The sequence below is a fragment of the Lissotriton helveticus genome, chromosome 6, assembly GCF_964261635.1.
Source record: "Lissotriton helveticus chromosome 6, aLisHel1.1, whole genome shotgun sequence".
Taxonomy (NCBI): Eukaryota; Metazoa; Chordata; class Amphibia; order Caudata; family Salamandridae; genus Lissotriton; species Lissotriton helveticus.
In genome coordinates, this window is record NC_136067.1 from 1616370046 (window position 1) to 1616392262 (window position 22217).

The following is a 22217-nucleotide window of genomic DNA, read 5'->3' on the forward strand; positions in this document are numbered from 1 at the left end:
TGGATGGTCTCAATAGAGACGTTACCCAATCTACAGAAACACGATTTCAAAGCAGGGAGTCCAGAATAAACCCAAAGGCTGTGGAGGATACGTTATCCCAGACACCGGACTGTACTCTGACCTCAGTCATACCTTGCAGCACAGACATGGCGTCGGGGGACAGTGATCACAAAGTCAGAGAAAGCCCAATGAGATACACTCCTGGGCAGAATCTCAGACGGCGGGCCGAATACAGACTACTGGTAACATGGAGGTACAAGCAATCGGAGCAATGGGGGTGAACCCAAAATCCTTGCGACAGGAGTTCAGAACTTACATTTTATTGGGTGGAAGCCAATAGTCACTGTCAAATCTCCTGATATTGGAGAGAACCTTTTCTCCCTCACTGATGATTCAGAACTCTTTAATCTGGAGAATTTAGTGTCTTCCTTAAGTGACGAGTTGGCCTCCTATTCCTCCTCCAGTGATACTCCAGATAAAGCTGCATGTTTAACAGCACAAATTGACACGAAGGGTTGAGAGAAAAAACCCGAAAAAAAACCAAGGGGAGGCCGTGGTGAAAATTCCGACAGGAGCAGGAGGGAGGCCTCCTCAGAGAACCTACGATGGGACTACTCTGCAACCCAGTTGGTATTCTCGGCAGAGGAACCTGGGAAAACTCCAAAAGATTCCAGTGGCCCTTTAGGGGGTAGGTCTTCAGAACCATCTACAGTAGAAGGCTCGCTGGACGTAATCCTCCAAACCATAAAATAAGTACAGGAAGAAGCACGGAGTTCGAGCCGCCGCGCACAGACAGCCACAAAAAATTTACACCAAACTATATAGAAAATATATTAAACGTGCTCGGACATTGCTGGAAGAATAGCTATGGTTGAGGAACAGACAGTGTGTCTTGAGACTGAAGTCAATGCGCTTAAAATTCTGAAATCCTCTCAAGAAACTGCCCTGGCTGGTTGTCTCCTGGAAACTGTAAGTCCAAGAAAACAGACAGCGTCGGAATAACTTGAGAGTTCTGGGGATTCCTGAGGGGGTAGAGGGCATGGACGCAGGATCATATATAGTTACATTATTGAGTCACCTTTCCGGAAAAAAACAAGTGGAATTTGGATGTAGAAATGAAATGTGTGCACAGGTTCCCATTGATGTTGAAGAAATCTCCCGGGACTTCAGGAACTTCTTGCTTCGTCAAGAAATATTTGATTTAGCCCACCCCAATTCAAAAAAGGAGTTTGCATATGCCTGTGCACATGCCACGGTAGAGAGGCAATGGCGGTTGTGACAACTTTTCAACCAGTTTCAGAAAATTAATGCCGAAGTATTCCTCCAAAATACTGCTTGGTTTGCAGTGGTGTATAAGGGTCATACCCACAGCTTTACTTCTGAGATTGTGGCCTAGGAATACCTAAAAGAGATGAGAGGGGGCTGGGTTCAGGTTTGGAGAAAAACAGACGCCTTAAAATGCAAGTCCGGGGTTAAACCGAGGTTAGTCAGTTAAGTTGGCTAACGGGGTTACCGTTCCCTAAGGGCTGTTATTCTTTGAGAAATTTAGTCGCTGTGTTTATCATTGTGCTCCAGTTTTATTCCCATTTTCTGTGTTCTTTACTTGGATTAGGATATTGTTTTTTTCCTTGGGGGATTTAGATGAGGGAGTGACAGGGGTCGCTGGTTCCCACTGGTGCTATCACTCAGGCATATTGCCTGATTTCTCGTATGGTGGATGTAGGAGAGTAGGATCTGCTTACTATGGTTACCCCCACTTTTTGCTGGTGTTTCACTGTTTCTTGACTTTAGTCTGGCTGGGGCCCTGCTATTCAGGACCCCAGCCTAACTGCTTCCTCTCTAAAATGATTGCATGTACTCTGGGTACACTCCAGATTGGTTTCTGGGTTACCCATGTGAGTTCCTAGTACATGGTACCTTAGGTACTAAGGGCACAGGTACCCCAGAGGCCTACCAGGGGCTGAAGCACGTATTATGCCACCCCTGGGAAGCCTTCCAAAATGGCACCACAGGTCTGCTACTGCAGCCTGGGTAAGGTGGTGCATGCACCCCTTACTAGGATATAGGTTACCTATATCTACCTTTAATCACTGACACATATAAACCTATAAGTCACTCCTATGGCTGGTCTTAATAATCCTGAAGGCAGAGTATTTGGTTTTGTGTGAGAGGGTGCCCATGCATGAGCAGGACCCCTCTGCAGCTTTCGGAATCTATTCTCTGATGCAGCCAGACCATATACTCTTAAGTGCATTATAACCTCGCGGTAAATGCGAACTTTGGAATGGCTGCATGGAAACATGTTGAGTTTGGTGTCAAACACTTTGGAATCCTACAACCCGCCAGTCCTGGCGGCAGGGGTAGAATTCCACCCTTCTAGAGGGAGAGACATGTACACACTGACCTAACCGGTAATAGTTTAAAAGAGCCTGGCATCACGAAATGGATGCTGCAGCCACAGACACGAGTCTGACCTCCTGGTGCTGGACAAAACTCCGGCAAGGGAGGCCTGGACAATAGGTTTCCTGTCACAGGGAGGTGTAACCACCTACCAGACAGGCTTTACTGTATTGGGGCTCGGTGGGTGCATTCAGAGAATGCTTTTCAGACAGCGCTGGGGGCACACTTGGTGTACCTGTACATACCCCAGTTCAAACCGGTTGCAGGAGCACTCAGCCCCTGCTCTGGAGCGAAACTGGACAAAGGAAAAGGGGTGTAACCACCCCTCTCCCCAGACCCTCCCGTAGGTGGGTCCCCAGAGTATGTCCAACACCTTATCTTAGTATAAGTATAGGACTCCAGTGCTTAGGACTTCAGATTACACATGGACGAAACTCTGCAACATAGATCCTGGAACTTCAACATTCTACACGACTAGAAGACGAAAGAATCTCCCTTGGGGTCAAGGAGTGACTCCCCTGTTCAAACAGGCACCAAGAAGCATCTTGCCGGTCTGCATTTCCGAGGCTCCCGTCGGACCCCGAAGTATTTGCGACTCAGGACAAGGACTTCCAGACTTCTCAGAGGCCGACACGAGATCCCAGCAAAGCTGAGACCCGCAGACCTCACGAGTGACGTGGGACCGGAACTCCTGGACACCGTGCACATTTGCAAGTGCATCAACTTCCCGAGCTTTCCTGAAGTTGTGCATTGGGCTACTTGTAGTCCAAGCCCCGAGCACCATCTGCACAGAAGATTGTGGGCCTACCCTCCACGAGTGTTCAGCGAGCCAGCTTCTAGCATTTGTGCTCAAGGCCCCTTCGCAATCCCTGGTTCGTCGACTGGTGGGTCCCCACGAAGGTAAATCTTCTTTCCTTTGGGCTTCCCTGGTTGCTCCAGACGTGCCCTGCCTCCATACCAAGAGGTGAGTCCCTCAGACCTTGCTGGTCTGCACCAAAGCCAATCTTTGCTTTCTGCGTGGGTTGCTGTTGCCAAGGCTTGTTGGGTCCAATCCGGAACAGACACCGCAACACTCGACATCCTTCATGGGACAGCTAGAATCCAGCTCCTGGTCATCCTTGACGCCTTATGGTCCTCGTGGCTGAAGAGTCAAGCTTCACCTTCTTCACCTGAAATCACCCAACATCGGTGGGCATCCGCTCATCGCCTTCCTGGTCACTGGCAAGTGACCCAGACTCTGCCCCTCTGCTTTCAGGTTCTTCACATCTCCGATCCACCCTTGGATCCACCCGGACACTTTTGACTTGATCGCCAGCAGCACTTTGCAGCAGATAGCCATTGAAATCGATGACGAAACCAGACACGAAAAGACACCTATGCACCCAGCTTCCCTGGGTGAGGTAACTCGAGTACTCCGGTGCTCCCGTGGGTGTTGACTCTAGAACCTCCTAGTTCTCAAGTGGTTTGCTCCAAGTCCTCTTCTAAGTGTCCTTCATCTTTAAAGTTCCAACCGCAACTTTCCCCATAGAAGTTAATGGTGATTCGCGGCTGTGTTTAGACACTGCACGCATCCCCCGTGGGTCCCCTGTGTCACTACTTTGGGTGGTTACTGGTGGCCCCTGCGGTTCTACAGGCTCTAGGCCTGTTCTCTTTGTAAGTCGTGGTACTTCTACCACTTTTTTTAAAAAAAAATTATTGAAACAAACATCAGCATATAAAACATTACAGTGGGTCAATCACGGTAGCTGAGCAAGCATCCTGGGATGACAGGATAAACAAAGTTCAAGAAAAATGTCGGAACATCACGGAGAGGGGGGAATCATCAGATACAACCTCAAAGGACGGCGTACAAATTACTCCCCTGTAACTATTCCAAGGTCCCCCGATCTGTGACCATTTTCGAGGGCGTCCCATAGCAAGTAATGTAGTCTTTTCCCTAAACATACACCAATCTAAATTATTTTCCCACCCTTCCAAGTGTGGGGGCCCGCTCCACTCCCCATAACTGTGCGATATCACGTTTAGCAATCATATAGTCCAAAGTGACCCATTGCGTCTGTGAGTTGTTTAAGTCAGTAGGTTCCCATATGTTAAGCAAGCATCTTCTCGCCTCCGGGAAAAGGGAGACCCCGAGCACCTCCTCAATTGTGTAATGGATACTACGCCAATATGTACTAATAAATTCACACTCCCAAATAATATGCATAAAGGTACCAACAATGTCACAGTTCCGTTTACAAAGCCCCAAGTCGGAGAGTCCTATATGTACCAATCTAGGACCCGTTAGGTAAATTCTGTGTCAAATTTTTAACTGAACCAGTCGGAGGCGAGCCGGGATCGCAACCTCTCTAGGAGAAGACACAGGTAACTGCCCGTCTTCATCAGCTAGTTCAATTCCGTCTGGTAACCACTTGTCCCTCAGTGCCCCAAGAGAGTTAGTCCTATGGTTAATCAATTTTTTATATATAAGGGAGATCGTCTTATCAGGTAAATGTCCATCCAGTATTCTGTCTTCCAGAGGGGAGGGCTCTGAGGGCTCAGCACCACCGGAAAATAGTGACAGGAGAGAATGCCGAACCTGTCCATACCGGAAGTATTCAGAGGGTGCAAGCTTATATTTAGGGCTCCCGGTTTTCCGTATTTACGGATTTTTACATATAAATACAGACGGAAAAGTATTTTTCCTTTGTCTGTATTTATATGTAAAAGCGGAAAGATACGAGTAAACGAGTACATTTTGCCGCGCTGCTGCCTTTGTTCAGAGTTGCCGTGCCCTGCTCAGATTCAGAAGATTCCTTCCAGTGACGTACTGTGGACCTATTGGCTCAGGGTCTTCAAGTGACCCTGAGCCAATCCCGGTTGTATAGAAGCGTCACAGTGTGGGCGTGCTAATACCTCCAGCCCTGCCCTGGTAACATTTGTCTTATATGTTGGGGGCTCACCTGCCTGTTTTTCCTACTTCCTGCACTACGGACCACCATGTTAGAAGACGCCTTCCAGGGATCCAGGACTCCGCCGCCGGAGTTAGCCTGCGCCAGCCCGCCACCATTTGCACTTTCAAGGTACCTGTATGTTCCCTATGTATGTGAACAGATCGATAGCCTTAAAAGCCGCTCCTGCCTCTCTCTGTCCCTCTGCAGCCTCGGTCTCCTGCCCTCCCGCTCGCACCCACGCAGCACCAGCTGTTTGCATCCCCGGTGTTCATTTTGGTTTTTCTTGTGATTGCATTTTTTTGCATTGTCTCTGGCCTCCTTTTTAAGTTCTTTGTTGTTGCCAACCACACACTGATGAGAACATTTGACAATGGCTACTGTCCTTGGGAGAAAGCTGCCAAGCCCTCTAATGGGCCTCATGATTGGTGACCGCCCCTGAAGGACTCACATCCTTTCAGAATCATTTCACTCTCACGGCTCGCAGTCTGTTAGCAAAACAGCAAAACTCTGGCTGCAAGCATTGGTTTCTAAGAACATTAATGCACTCTACCATTCGCAGATTACTGGCTTTCTGTGTGGAGAGATAGATTTACACCTGCATTTAAACAGCATCCGATACGGTTGATGGTGCTAGGTGTGCAGGGTCGAGCTGCCCCTACATACATTCCAGCTTTTGGCTGGGGTTACCACTGCATGGAAGGTGCGATCTCATAGCAGAATTAAAGTGCCCCTTTCACCTCACATTGCTGGGTAGCACACATTCATACCCATTGCATGCAATACTTGCCCACCTTCACTTTCTCTCTAAACTCACCTGCACATTGTTGATTAGGTAGAAGTGAGGACAAGCAGTCCCTCCCATAGCCATCAGTTGTTAGCAGGGCTCGGAGGAGCCATTCCAGTGTCATCAGCAAATATTGAACGGGTTTTCAGTGGTCTTCATTTCATTAACAAACCAGAAAGAGCCTCAATGTCTGCAAAGTCTTTTGAAATGCACATGTGCTTGTACTACAATGGCATAGTTTTCATATGAATGTATTGTGTTGACCAATAACAACCCGGCACTGGTGTGCATTGTCAATTTAAATAAATGCGGAAAAATACTAGCTGCAGTGGCGTCTTTTGCGTGTAGCAAAAATAAATGTGGATAAATACAGAAAAAATGCCCAAAAAATAAATATGGATAAATAGAGACGGAAATGGTCAAGAAATAAATACCATAAAACCGGGAGCCCTATTTATATTCCTTCTGCATTACTTCAAATGATGTAATCTCCCCTTCCCCCCAGTAATCTCCCCTTCCCCCCAAATTTCTTTAACTGAGGAGATACCAATAACTTCCCACCTATCAAAGCCTTTCGTCTTCCATAGCTTACCAAGGCTCTCAGAGTCCCACAGCGAGGTGGCCATCGTCAACCTATTTTTCCAACCTATTGAGTCTGTAGCCCCATGCTCGTGTACGGAATGCTTAGTAGGCCCCATCAACTGCACTCTATTGGGTCGAGAATATAAGGCTCTATTATAATTATTATCGGGGAGCAACCACTTGTCCATGGCATAGCCGGAATCGTCAACCCCGCCATATGTACAGTGATTAATTGCAGCCAAATGGGCCGCCTAGTAGTACCGTTTGACAACCGGGAGGGCAATGCCACCATCGTACCATGAAAGAGTCAACTTATGCAATGCAATACGTGGCCTCCCCTCTGACAGCAGACTCCGCTGTAGACTCTCAATTTCACGGAAATAGCTTGAAGGCACCACATCTAAGGAGTTTTGTAAGGGGTAGATAAAGGGTGGGAGGGCCATCATTTTGAACAATGCTGCTCTGCCCAATAATGAGAGAAGCTTCTTCCAATTGGATATATCACTCCTGAGTCGATGAAGAGAGGGAAGAAGGTTGCGAGAATACCTAATCGACGGATCTAGAGACACAAAAATCCAGAGATATTTAAACCTTCTACACTAACCTGTATAGGACAATTCCTAGGAGGTTCAGGAGGATCACCCTTTAACACAAATAAAACGGATTAGTTCCAATTGATAGAGAGGCCAGAGTTTTGCCCAATAGAGGCAAGGACATCACAAATCACAATGAGAGACTTACGCGGGGAGGCCAAATACAACAAAATATCATTCGCATATAGGGATATATATGCGGTCCTCCCAGTCAGGGGACCACCGCAGCCCCCTAATCGAGGGTTCCCAGCGTTTCCAGGTGGCCAGAGGCTCTATAGCGAGCGCAAAAAGAAGGGGGGACAGTAGGCAACCCTGCCGGGTACCACGCCGCAACAAAAAGGAGGTCAAGACTTTATTATTCTCTACCAAATATGCCAGAGGCTCCGAATACAACAGGCGTACCCAGCAAATGACGCCAGTGCCAAACCCAAACTTTGCCAACATCGCCCAAAAATATGGCCATTCAACCGTGTCAAAAGCCATTGTGGCGTCTAGTGACGCAATTATAGCCGGTTCTCGCAGTGTCTGGGCCCTAGTCAAGACTCCATGCAATCTACGCAGATTCAAAGCCGCGTTTCTGTGGGGCATAAAGCCTGATTGATCAGGATGGACCAAATCTGTAATGACCTTGATCAGCCTGTTTGCCAATAGTTTGGCCAAAATCTTTGGCTCGGCATTAAGTAGATGAAATAGGCCTATATGAGGCACAGCTAGTCTTAACCTTACCCTCTTTGTGTAGCACAACTATTGATGCAATCCTCTCGTCCCTCGGAAGAGTCCCTCTTTCTCTGGACTCCAAAAACATACATTTTAGATGAGGCACCACGCGATCCGGTCTAATCTGTAAAGTTCTATAGGGAGACCATTAGGGCCCGATGCCATACCAGAGTTTAAAGAACGGATAGCCAAGGCGATCTCGTCCGCCGTTAGGTCACTATTCATAAAATTCTTATCTTCCAAAGAGAGATGTGGGAGTTGTATATCACGGAGTAAAAGATTAGAGTCAGCCTCTGGGCAAGACGAGACCGAAGTATAGACAATATGGAAGTGCTTGGCGAACTCCTCAGCTATAAACTGCGGATCTATAAGTCTTTCACCTTCCTCCGTAATCAGTTCAGGGACCAGACGGCTAGCCCATTCCTTCTTATCTAACCAAGCGATAAGCTTTCCTGCCTTGTCCCCCAGGTCATAAAGCCTACCCTGTTGCTCCCTGCCAAGAGCTTTCGTCCTGTCCATGACTAACGCCTTATAATCATGTTGTTTAAGGCTTAGATGATGAAGCCTACCCTGCGTTACTCCTAGTTCCAACTCTCTTTCCAAGCACCCAATTTCAGACTCCAATTCCACCACCTCTCTCTCTACTTCTCCCTCTTGGCCCCTGCTATCAGCGACAAAGCCTGACCCCCTAACAACAGTTTTAAACGCCTCCCATAAGGATACCGAAGAAGAGACAGACCCCTCATTGATGACAAAATAGTCTTCTAGTTTAACAAGAAGGTCCTTACGAATTCTGGGACTACGCAAACACCATGGGTTTATGGGGACCACTCGCCCTGCCGAACCGCGGTGCACGACAACATGGACCCATAGTGGAGAATGGTTCGAAATCCCTCTGGCTAAATGGCTGAACTCCGTCACATATGAGGCTTGTACTGCCGGGACAAGACAATAGTCCAGTCGCGATAGACTATTATGTGCCCCAGAATGGAATGTATATTTCTTCTGATATGGATGCAACAGTCTCCAGCAATCTACCAGACCTATTGCCTCCATAAAGTCGGGTAGCTATCGCGTCGCCCGCCCCAAATCCCGAGGGGGATGTCTGTCCACTTCACCTGAGACGACCGCATTGAAGTCGCCCCCCCGAAATTTAAAAACCCTTCGGGAGTGACAGGAGGACCGACCCCAGGTCCGCTAAAGTTGTACCTTGAAGCCCAGGGGGAACATAAATGGAAAGAAAAGTGAAGTTGTGACCCTCCCACAGGCCTGATACACCAAAGTATCTACCCCTTCCGTCCTCCCAAATGGAGGCAACAGACAGCGGAAATGCGTTACGGATCAACACTCCTTCCCCCTTTAAACCGAGGTAGACTATGAATGCGCAATCAATTTATATCCCAATTTATGCAGTGCTTTACATGAATTACCAACCAGGTGAGTTTCCTGGAGTAGTACCACATCTGGTGCCTGCCTCTTGAGAAAATGAAGAACTATACTACGTTTGATTTTGTCCCCCAACCCGTTAACATTCCAACTCAATACTTTTATTTCACTACCCCCATCGCCTACCCAGCCCAGTTTGCCTCCCCCTACATGTTGCTCATTTGACCAATACTTGATGTTGATGGAACCTACAATTCTAGCAACACCAACCTTTAACATTACACCCCAAAACCCCCCCTCCCCGCTGCCCTGCCCATGGGGCTCAAAACTGCCCGCTAAAAACTGCAGAGTGACTGTCGCCCCTAACAATTCAAAGAAGGAAAATAAACAATGGAGGAGGATTCCGCTCCACCACCTCCGCCCCGAACCCCTCACGGCAACAAAATCCCCACCTGAGCCCCAAGTCAAATCAACCCTTAAAGTTCCAGAAGGCAGCGCTGCCATCCGGTTGCACTCAATTCTAGTCACATTGTTCTGTTAACCCCTTCCATGCTCATGACGAGCTGAGGCTCGTCCTGCAGTACAGTGCTCCTGTGCTCATGACGAGCTGAGCTCGTCATGACCACACCCGTTTTTATTGCTGTCCAGCACAGCAGCAGAATCGCTCTAGCAGCGAAGCGGTTAAAGTTCCGCAAGATGGGCAAGAAGCGTCTCACTCCTGTTCCAGTACCACCTCCTCCTCCGTTCGACCCGGCGACTCCGCACCGTCTCGAGGAAGAGTGTCCAACCAGTCAGATACAATCTCCGGATTGTCAAAAAACAAAACCTTCCCCCGTACTTCCACTCTCAAGCGTGCAGGAAACATCATGGCATATGTCAAACCTCTATCTCGTAGTTTCTTTTTGACTGCCAAAAAACTTCGACGTTGCTTCTGTACTGCCTGCGTGAAGTCCGGGAAAAAGGAAAGGGTGGCGTTCTCAATACGGACAGGGCCTCCAACTCTGGCTGTATGAAGGATAAGGTCTCTGTCTCGAAAGCTTAGTATTCTAGCGATCAGCGGGCAAGGCAGAGCCCCGGGTCTCGGCCTCCCCCCGGGCACCCTGTGTGCACGCTCCACGGTGAAAAACTTACTGAGGCCTTTAGGCTGGAGATGTTTGAGGACAAGATCCTCCACAAACAGGTCGGGGGCAGGTCCCTCTGATCTTTCAGGAACCCCCAGTATAGGTATGTTATTTCTCCGGGCCCTACTTTTGTACTCATCCAGTTTGCGTTCCGCCTGTTCATGAGAGGATTGAAGCACCCTTACATCCTGCTGGAGCTGGGCAACATCGTCAACCAAACTTGAAGTCTAAATGTCCAAGGCTTTGACCCTCTCATTTACCTTAGTAAGGTCCGCCCGTATAAGGTTCACTTCTATAGACACAGTATCCAACTTGGCATCCATCGTCTCCATTTGGTGCCCCAGGGAGGATTTAACCCCATCTATACCACCCATGATGTCTTGTAGCGTGACTTCCCCCTCTTTGTCCGAGGGCGCCCTAGAGACCACCGCTGGAGACCCCGATCCGGATAGTGAGCTTTTGGGCTGGGTATAACGGTCCAATTTATTGGTTTGCACCGGCTTCGGGGCTCTGTGCTCTTGAGGAGTGCTTCTCCCCCTCCTGCTTGGACACCATCTTGTCTATTGTTTATGCCCAGTCTTGCCTACCATACTGTAGCTCCTCTCCCGGTATGTCTGTGCCCCAAGGTCCAATTGCGTTCACTTCCCCGACAGCGGCTCAAGGCAGGCAACCCTGGGGGCAGTCAATTGCTTCAGGGCAACCACCCCAAACAACTCACCACGTCTGGGAGCCCCTTGCGCTCCAGCTTTGGGAGAGCCTCTTCTCCCTCCGGGCCTGCCGCGCTGACACCGGGCCCCTCATTGCTCCACCAATGGAGAAAGCGGGCTGCACACAGGGATCCACCAGGGGCACCCTGCACCCATGCCCCGATTCCACTCGGCCGCCACGGAGCACAGAAAGTCAATCAGGGACCGGGGGGGGGGGCAATGACACTATAGCTCAAACTCGCAGAAATATTAATACCGATCCCCTTCCCCCGCCGTCCTCCCCAATGAGGCCGATTCAGACGCCTCCAGGCCGCCAAGACACTTCACCTAGGAGGGGGGCGGGGTGGCACCCGTCAGCCTCACCCGCTCCGCATTCCGCCGCCTCCGCCGATCAATTTACTTCTTCTAGGGGACCCGATCTGCCACTTCCGGTTTCGGGTCCCCGGTGTTGTTGCACTCTGGGGCGGCCGGTATCTCCACTCCAGTCCAGTCCCAGTCTCCGCTGCTGGCAGGACCAAATTTGAAATGGGCACAACTTTTGATCGGCGCCTCCCCGGAGCCCCGGAGCAAGCCCCAGATGCACCACGCGACCTCAGATTCAGTTATCTGGGCTCAGAAGGCAGGATAGATAACAGGATGTTGGGGCTGGCGGACGGACTCGGCAGAGCCGAGAGTCTATGCAGCCATCTTGCCCAGGCACGTAGCTCCTCCTTTATACCACTTTCTTAATGTATGGTTTGTGTGCTATTAAGTTTTCCTTATGTACTTTTGCCTCAAGCCTCATACAGAGACTAGAGGGATGTGTTTAGAATAAATACATATATTTTATATGTATACCTGGTGTGGTTCTCCTTTCATTTGGTCATTCACAAGATTATATAGACTGGCAAAACAAGCAGCTTTACATTCCTTCAAGACTTAGCCTGAAGGCTGCTCTCCACAGCTACCACTAGGATAGCTTTCTATATAGGTTGCCTTTAAACCTACCATCAATAAGGGGTCGTTTGGGGGGGAGGGGATTCGGCGTGTGGGTTGGGGGGGAGTCTAGGTTGGGTCCGGGAGGCAATGGGAGGGCGAAGCAGGAGGGTGCTACACAATTAATGCAACAGGTACAGAGACATGACAAGAAGAGGGGAAAAGTGAATTCACTGCTTGACCAGAGCTTTCAGAGAACGAGTGGCGAGTTTATGATCGATCTAAAAGAAGAGAGGAGTAAACTGAGAATTACAACTGTGAATATCTGCGGGCTGAATGATAAGAAGAGGACCAGAGTGACTCTTGAGTTACAGACACTAGAGGCTGATATTATCTGTTTTCCAGGAGACGCATATTGAGGGGTCTAAATTGTCACTGCTAGCTACGCTTAGGTATATGATGGTACTCTGCAAGGGACATGTACACGTGGGGAAGCAATTTTAGCTCATAGTTCATTAGGATTTTCTACACAAGTTCGGTCAGAGAGGTATAGGAGGTGGGTTATTACTAAATTTTGCTCCACTTCAAGAAGATTTACTTTGTGTTCTGTGTATGGGTCCATTTTAGACCATCCTGGGCTATTCGACTGGCTCTCCAATGAATTAGCATTGTGGCCCCTCACCTATAATTCTTTGTGAGGAATTGAATATTAACTTACCAACTAGCTTGTCAGGTGAGGAGCATTATAGGGAAAGGAAACCAAAGGTATTTCATTCTCTTAGAGGGATCTGCAAAGACCTTGTGCTGATAGATGTTTGGCACATAATAAGACCTAATGCACAGAGTTATGCTTTTTTTCCCTCGCCATATCAGTCACATGCTCGATTAGATTTTTTTCTTCGTCTCACACTATGTTATACAAGAATACAACATTGAAATCTACCCCCGGGTCCCATGTGAAGGGAACTCTTTGGAGTTTTGAGCGTGTGTAATTAATGATTATTATCTTCGCCACATGAGGGAATAGATACCGACAATCCTCAGTGAAAATGTGAGTAGTACCCCAGCTAAAGTTGTCTGGGATATTTTGAAATCGGGGATCCGGCAGGAGATTCTACAGTTTACGCTAAGTAGGAGGAAAAAGGGAAAACGAAGAATGCAGGATTTTTACACCATACTAGCAACAGAAGAAAGAAAATTAATAATCGCTACACAACAGAAGAATTTTTGAGAGGCACAATTGGGGTAGCTTTAGTGAAAGGCACAATTAACCAGATAAACACAACAAAAGTAGCAGATAAGTACACGGTGCGGAGGGAGAAAGCCTACGAATGTAATGAACAGAATTGGACATCATCTAGCCACCAGGGTGAGGCAGAAGGGAGGACAAAGTGAAGTACGAGAGGTACGAGATGTAAACTGTCGCTCACTACCCAAACACAAACTAGATATATTTAATCTCCTCTGTGATGAAGAGCCAGATGCTCTTTTTCTTACCGAGACTTGGCTACATGAGAGCACCGGACCTGACATAGCAGCAGCCCTTTCATCTAACTATGCCATCACTCGGAAAGACAGAGCACTGAAAACTGGAGGTGGCATAGCAATTATCTTCAAAAACAGGCTACAATGCAGATTTGACCCTCTGGACATTCCTAACTACGAAGCCGCCCTTTTTAAATTAACACTCAATCCAAATTCTACGTTTCCTGGTCTGCTTGTTTACCGACCTCCTGGAAACCTGACACCTTGGGCCACCACCTTCCTCAGCTACATCACCCCTATACACTTGAGCTCCAAAAACTTTTCTCTTATTGGGGACCTAAATTTACATCTAGACGATCTTTCTAACACAACGTGTAGCAACTTCATTTCCGATCTAGCTGCCCTAAACATCAACCTACTTAATTCGGGACCCACACATATAGCAGGCCACTTGTTGGACCCCATTTTCTCCAGTCTTTCCGGAATCAGTTGCAATCGGAAATCCCTATTTGCTGGTCAGACACTTTCTCTCTAAATTTAGTCTTACTCTGTCAACCTCCACTGCTCCTCCTTTTTCTTCTCGAAGGACCCCAAATAGGAACTGGAAAAAACTTGACCTGACTGCCCTTAATATCGCTTTATGTTCTGACGTCCCTTCCGCTGATCAACAAGTTGACGCTCTTGCTTTGCAGAACACAGAACTGGCTCTTCAATGCCATAGATCGTTGTCTTCCTCTATCCCATAAAAAACGTAACCATCGAGCCCCAGCACCATGGTTTAATGACTCCCTGAAAATAGAAAAATCCAAATGCAAAGCTTTGGAACGTAAATGGCGTAGAAACTATGCACCTGATTTAAAACTCAGTTATAAGAAGGCAAGAAATAATTACCACAAACTATTTAACACGTCTAAGGCCACTTTTATTTCTAAAACCATTATAGAATCCACTAATCGCCCAAAAACTCTCTTTGGAGTAGTGAAATAATTGGCAGGCTCTTAAACAGTCGCAAACCCTCTGCCTCTTAATCACAAACAGTGTGATAATCTTGTATAATTTTTCACAGTAAAAATTGAAAAAAATTCAGCTGGAAATGGCCATATTTAATTTAAGTAGTCCTCCACAGGCCCTTATTGTAACTTCAACCTGGACTCACCCCCACCTGTCACCACCACTCCCTCACTCCATGAGGGCACCCCAAGTCCCCTACTCCTACAGCCCACTTAGACCGCTGGCCACTTTTAAATATTGACGAATTCAAAACCATCTTAGATAAAGTTAAAACTGGCTCGCCCAGATATCCCCTCCCTATCACCATTATGAACTAGATATCCACCATTTACAGGTGATTCTTAACACTCTGAATGCATCATTGCTAAATTCCCCGGTACCGGCACACTGGAAACTTGCAATGGTCACTCCCCTTCTGAAAAAAACAACGGCTGACCCTGAAGTTTTGGCCAATTATAGACCCATTTCTCACTTGCCTGTCTTTTCCAAAATACTGGAAAGACATGTCCATTCTCTTCTCTCACAATTCGCTGAAACTAATAACTCTCTCCATCCTTCACAGTCAGGTTTTCGTGCCGGTTTCTCCACAGAGACAACACTATTAGGAGTCACCGAGAGATTACGTCAATACCTCGATGCTGGACAGACAGTCGCACTCATTTTTCTGGACCTTAGTGCGGCTTTTGATACCATCTCTCATGAAGTATTAATTCACACTTTAAAATCGTCTGGCATCTGTGGTGCTGCCCTGGACTGGATTATTTCCTTTATGAATAACCACACTTTTCAAATCATTTTGGACACAGCATGTTCAAAAATCCACGTCTCACCTCATGGGGTGCCTCAGGTCTCGATCCTCAGCCCACTGCTGTTTAACCTGTACGTCAGACCTTTAGCGGACATTGCGGAACAGGCTGGTCTAACACTTTTCACTTATGCTGATGACTCATACATTATTTTTTCCCTCTCTAACTCCGACCCTCTGGCACCCTCCTGTCTCAAACAAGCCCTCAGTAGCATTTCTAACTGGATGACTCAAAATCACCTGAGCTGAACGGAGAGAAGACGGAGGTTCTCATCCTGGGTAAACAGAAAGACCTTTGGTGCCCTTCTCACTGGCCGGCTGAGATCAGTAACCTCCCGAAACCTACTAGCCATGTTCGGAACCTTGGCTTCATTGTCGACGACTCACTGTCCATGCACCAACAAACCGTTAAAGTAACAGCACTTTGCTTCACCATCTTGAAATGGCTCAGGAAAATAATATGGATGCTGCCTGTTTCCACTCAAAAAACAGTGGTCCATGCCCTCGTCACATCACAGCTCGACTACGGCAACATTCTTTACCTGGGATCAAACAAAGCCGTGACCCGCAGACTTCAGTTAGTCCAGAATTCTGCAGATAGACTCCTCTGCAGAATCCCCAGGGCCTCCCTTATTTCTGGACATCTTCGGAACTTACATTGGCTCAGGGTGGAGAACCGTATCAAGTTCAAAGCCCTGAGCTATATGTTCAAAATCAAAGCAGGTACTGCCCCCAAATACCTCCAAGCACTTGTCCGTCCCCATGTTTCTTCCCGCCACCTACGATCTAGAAACCTGGGCAACTTTGTTGTACCCAGGGTTAAACTCTCCAGAGTGGGGGGTGGGGGTGGGGGGTCTTTTTCCTACCTAGGCCCTTCCCTCTGGAATACTCTGCCTTTGAACATTCGTAATTAAACTGACTATATCCACTTTCGCCGAACCCTTAAGACCTAGCTTTTTGATCAATAACTACAGCTCCTGCCTCGCGTTTTTGCTCCTTGTCCGTTACGGCGCCGGGAAACCCTTTTTGGGTAGCTGAGCGCCTTACAAATCTAATAAATAAATAAATAAATAAATAATAAGAGATCCTGCAATGGGTACAATCTCTGATCTGGCAGGAATAAGGATGGCTTTCAAAACCTACTATCAATCCCTGTATCTGGAAAGCATCAAGGGTGAGGCCATAGCCACAGACAGCTTCTTGGATTGGGCCCCGCTTACTAGATTTAGTGAAAAAGAACAGCAGGGTTTAGAGGGGGCCCCTACGTGGACAGAAATCTTATCTGCTGTCTCTAATCTTGCAGCAGACAAAGCAGCTGGCATTAATGGCATCCTGACTAAATTCTATAGGGTATTTGCGCCGGTGTTAAAAGACTGCCTAACCATCCTGTTTGCAAAAATATTCAAAGGGGTCAGCCCTCTGCGTTCTTGGTATCATGCAAAGATTGTGGTCTTCCCCAAGAAAAACAAGCTGGCAGATGAACTCTGGTCCTATAGACCGATTACCTTGATTAATGGGGACTCTAAAGTATGCTTAAAATTTCTTGCTTCTGGATTGTCCCCAATTATTAGTAACAGACTCTGGACAGCAACATAGGTTTATACCCGGGAGAGGCACCACTGATCATATTAGACAAGTAATTTCGGTTTTCGATGCTGCTCAGGTGGAGGGAGACCCTATGGCTTTGATTCTGCTGGATGCCTAGAAAGCCTTTGATAGGGTCTCCTGGCAATATCTGTGGGCCGTGATGAAGAGGGTAAACACTGGGCCAGAATTTGTGCAAGCCATCAAGGCACTATGCTATTATCCAGAAACTAGGGTGTTTGTGGCAGGGGAACTCTCAGAATCTTTTGAGATCTCTCGGGGGCCTGGCAGGGGTGGCCGTGCTCACCGCTCTTGTTTGCTTTATACATATATCCATTTATATGTAGGCTTGAGCACAATATCTGTATTCCTCCTATTTCCCGCAGCGGTTGGGATACCAAAACCCGAGACCATGCAGATGACATAGCGGTAGTAACACCGGATCCGGCTACGAGCCTGATTGAGATAGAGAAAGAAACAATCTGTTTTGGGCTAATCTCCCGTTATCTGTTAAATAAGGAAAAAAACAGTAATTGTGGTCATTAAAGGAATAACTTTCAAGGATGGGCGTTTGGTTACAAGGGCAGTATACCTATGAATTACTATTGTCTCTGATTTAGATACCATTGTCAAAGAAAACCTTGAGCCCTTTATGGAAAAGCGAAAAGGGACCATTCTTACATCTATCTTTGGCAGGGAGGTGTGATGTAATTAAAATTATATTTTCCCCCGAAAATCTGTATCTCTACCGTGCTAGCCCTTTAGAGATTGGAAATATGTGGTTCAAGAAGTTGAAAGAGCTGATGTCTCGATTCGTTTGGGCATATTCCAAGCCTAGACGGGCCCTAAATTACTTGACACTCCCTGGAGATGGAGGGGGTGGGGATTACCAAATCTAAAACCATATTATTGGGCAACCATGCTTCAATACTGTTTGGTTCTACCTCAAGAAACCCCCCCACTCCAAGCTGGGTCCGAGTATCTACCCTCCCCCTTCGAGTTATTGATTAGGTGAGGTGGCATGGGGGGGGGGGGGGGGGGGGAGAAGGTCTTTGGAGACTAATTGAATTTAATTATTTTAAGAAAGTTTGTTTTAAGACCTTATTGATTGCTTTTAATGTTTGGTCAATGGTCCGTAAGTTATTGCGATTATTTAGACTAAACTTTTAGACTCCATTAGGTAATAATGGGAATCTTCCAGGGATTTGGTCTCTCTTTTTCCTCCTACAAGGGTAATGTATTTTCAAGAGAATAAGAATGACTTCCAAATTAGTCAGAAAGATTTCTTTAAGTATCTTCAGGTAAGGGATTTTTAACCCATAAGTGAGGTGGGCTGGTGGGGTTCCAAAGATGTGACTTTGGGGGCCTATTGGTAGACAGAAGTTAATCCCCATTGGAGTTATTTACAACCTCCTCAATAAATGGATGAAAGATGATTTAGCCAAATACTCTCAGAAATAACAGGAGAGATTGGCTATTTTGGGAACTAGATTTCTGGAATCCTTTTCTTTTGCTCAAACGGCTTTATTATCTTCAAAGCTGCAAGCACAGTATTATAAAACGTGTTTTTATCTCTATTACACTCCCAGCAGAATTATTAAATGGGGGATGCTAAGGGATCAGGATGCCCTAGATGTCAACTTAGGGGGCGGATAGTGTACATATTTTCACCACATGTCGCGCATTAACCACTATTAAGACAGAAATTACAGAGTTTTTCAATAAAAAATTAAATATGAGGGTTTCCTTGACACCTGCTGTGATATTACTGGGAGTATCAGAGGGGGAGAGGTATGATGGGGTTAGAGCAGTCTTATTTATATCCATAACTATTTTACGATTATACTATGAGGGGTACAGGATATGCACGGTGCACATTTGTAATGTAGCCGGACTTTACTTAAGGTCCCTGGGCTTGTTTGTAGCCACAGTGTTCGTAGACGCTTATTAATTGATAAGTTCTACTGTGATTATTTCATGTAATATTAATTGTTTAGGGGGTAATAAAATAAATAAAAAGTAAATTTAATCAAAGATTTTATAATTTGTGTATTTGTTCAATGTATACTTGTTTCTGTATTTTTGCATATCGTTTTGAGGTTCACATCACAAACTAAGAAAGCTGAAAGGGGAGGCTCATAGATGTCAAAAAGCTAAGAACCGCTGATCTGAACAGTATTCAGTTCTTTAATTGGCTATTGTCCATATTAACCCACACTAAGCATATTTACTTTACGCTACCGAGCGGTGAACTGAACAATTATTCAATTCTTCATATTTACTTTTTGGTAAACAAATTGATGACACAATTATTGAGATGTCCAAAGTAAACTAAGACTGCAAGAATAAAAACTCCTATAGTTTTATACTTACTGTGTACGTCTCCACTAGCACCGTGGTTTCCAGAGCCAATTTCTGCTCCTGCTCGATGTTGTAACCAACATAGCACAACTTTTCCTTCATCATGCGAACTGTCTCAAAGTCAGCTGAATGGTTAAAAGCATATCCTCGGAGTAAGAGCAGCTGGAAAGAGGGAGTGACAAAAGGTTATCGGTTAAGACAGTTGGGCAGCAGGAACATTAAAGCGCCTTCTAATTGAGGTACACAAGGTGAAATGGCCATTTACTACAAACATAGGGTGTCTGAAAATGTCTTTGCAACATAGAAGAGAACGACAGGAAATTTTACAGATGTAAGGACATGCCCTCAGTGAATACAAACGACATTGAGATGTACTCACCTCCAATTCAGAAACCAGGGACAACCTTGTTTCTCCGAGGATCTCTAATACTGGCCATTACAATCCATCAAATGATTTATTTAACAATGATTAAATGTTCTCATAAACCAATTTTCCTATTTGAAATGTTATACTAAGATTTTCACAAAAGCACTACCCAGTCCCTGGTATCCAAGTTATTAAGTTATCTGAAAATGTACATTAATTGAAGCAACTCAATATCTTTACTGCATGCAACTACTAATTTAACTCATGAATGGACAAGTACATTCATCCTTAAAGTGCAAAACATATGGAAAGAAATATCCAACAGATCTTAAAAATGTGCATCTGCTTTGCTTCCAAGGATTAACAATCAAATTCTGGGAAATTAACTACCACCAGACAAAAACCACAAGAACAAGTTACTTACCTTTAGTAAACTCTTTCGTGAGTATTATCTAACCGACGAATCCTCACCTTGTGAATGCTCAAAGGCACAAGACTGTATCTGGAAACTTGCCATAGCTCCGGTGTGCCTGTACTGACTCCGGACATAACAGCACCGTCACACACAGCTACTACCCCTATGCACGGACATCAGTTTATCACTATGCATTCCACACCTCTCAGGTAGACCGCAACTGGCAAGTTAGAATAGACAGTGTGGGAAATCCCACTCGGGACCTTTTTTTTTTTTTTTTTACAAGGAACATCCTCTCCACAGAATTGGCAGTGAGGAGACTAATTCGAGAAACTACCAGAAAGAGCATTCCCGTAGATAAGTAACTTCATCTTGCGTATTCATCCAACTGCAGATTCTTTCTAGTGTTAACTCATACTCGTACTCAAAAGCCCAGAGGATCTGAGGAGTGGACCCAGAAGTTACGTAGGACTGAGCGAGCAAAATGACCCTCCCTACGGACCCCTGAGTCAAGGCAGTAAATGTGACAAATGCTCCTTAAACACTGGTTAGTGTCACCATCTGGTCACGCCACATTCAATATACTATACAGCAGTGCTTTTAATGGGCCGGTACCGAGTACCGGCATTTTTTTATTTTGAGAGGGAGAGTAACCTGCACTTCTCGAGAGGGATGTAATATTTTACATTTGAGAGTACCGACACTTCTCAGAAACAAGCAAGTGCTCTGGTACCGGGTACCTGCATATCTATTTTGCCACTTCAAGCACTGCTATACAGTATTTATTTGGATTTGTGCACTTTTCAATCAATTATGGAAAAATGATTAATCGTTTGTATTTTTTCATTTGTTAAAACTGTCCTTTATTTGAATCAATGTTGACATACTGCAAGTAATCCCATCTCTGTTGATTAAGCATTCCTTATCAGTTTCTCCCTGTAAACCAAGAAATTTTGGGCAACTGCTTCCCTTGTTCAGGAACAGAACATCGGAACCTCCATTATGCATTACACCAATGTTTATGCAAGTTGACTCGAGGGGGTGTGAAAGCAAATAATAAAAAAAAGACACACACAATATACCCAAGTTTAGGAAATTACACTGTGCCGCCCATTCTTTTCTGGTACATGCTATCCTAAGTTGTGTAACATTATTTAAAGAGTCCAGTTAGGAAACAACAGTTGCAACCACTTCTCCTTAGAGGAATGTGAAAGAGAGAAAAACACAGAGGGTGTGATAAACTGCCCCACATGGAAAGTTGACACTACTTTCGGGAGAACAGATGCCCTAATCCAAATCACCAATTTGCCAAGGAAGAATGTGCTGTGTAGCCGCTACACAGACAATTCCTGCAGCTAATTTACACATTGCACAGAAGTGATGGAGATAAGGAAGACAGTTTTAATTGTCAACAACCTCAGAAGGCAACTATGCATGGGCTCAAACAGTGTTCACATCAAGAAAGCAAGAACACAATTAAAGTCCCACTGTGGTGTAATAAACGACGCAGGTGGAAATATAGAAGTAAGTCATTTAAAAAACTGCATCACAATGGGAGATTTAAACAAGGAAGTCTGATCACGAAAATGAAAAAAAACAGAAAGGGCTGACAGGTGACACTTAATAGAGCCCACAAGAAGGACATGCTTGGCCAAGGACAAAACAAATGGGAGAATGTCAGACAACTTAACCTAAAGAGGGTAAACACAGCAGATCTGTACAGATGTACTTACTGGAAGGCTGTTAAACTACCAAGACCACATCCATAACTTCTTGAAGCAAATCAAAACCACTCAGCTGGTTCTGCTCAATTCCCACATATGCAGAAGTAGACTGTGGAGGTTCGGGTGTAGAACCCTACTCTGCTGATGAAACAGCAGATCCTCGTGAGAAAGCAGTCTAAGAGGAGTGTTAGATCCGGCATCTTTTGGTGTGTTTTTCCTTTCTGACCTCCTGTTTGGATGGTGTGCTAGACTTTATTTTTGCTGTTTTAGTGTCTTTGCACTTTTTCACTGCCATTCAGTGCTAAAATCCAAGTGCTCCTCCTGTAA

The 22217-nt window shown here is 45.9% G+C and overlaps 1 protein-coding gene across 2 annotated transcripts in view; it reads right to left on the reverse strand.

Moving 5' to 3' along the window:
* ACTR2 (actin related protein 2) overlaps nt 1-22217 on the reverse strand; it is a 237087-nt gene that overhangs the window by 65578 nt on the left and 149292 nt on the right. For both annotated transcript variants that reach the window (XM_078649409.1, XM_078649410.1), the window contains exon 6: nt 19397-19546. In XM_078649409.1, coding sequence (XP_078505535.1) covers nt 19397-19546 — 150 coding nt within the window. The remainder of the gene's footprint in view (nt 1-19396; nt 19547-22217) is intronic.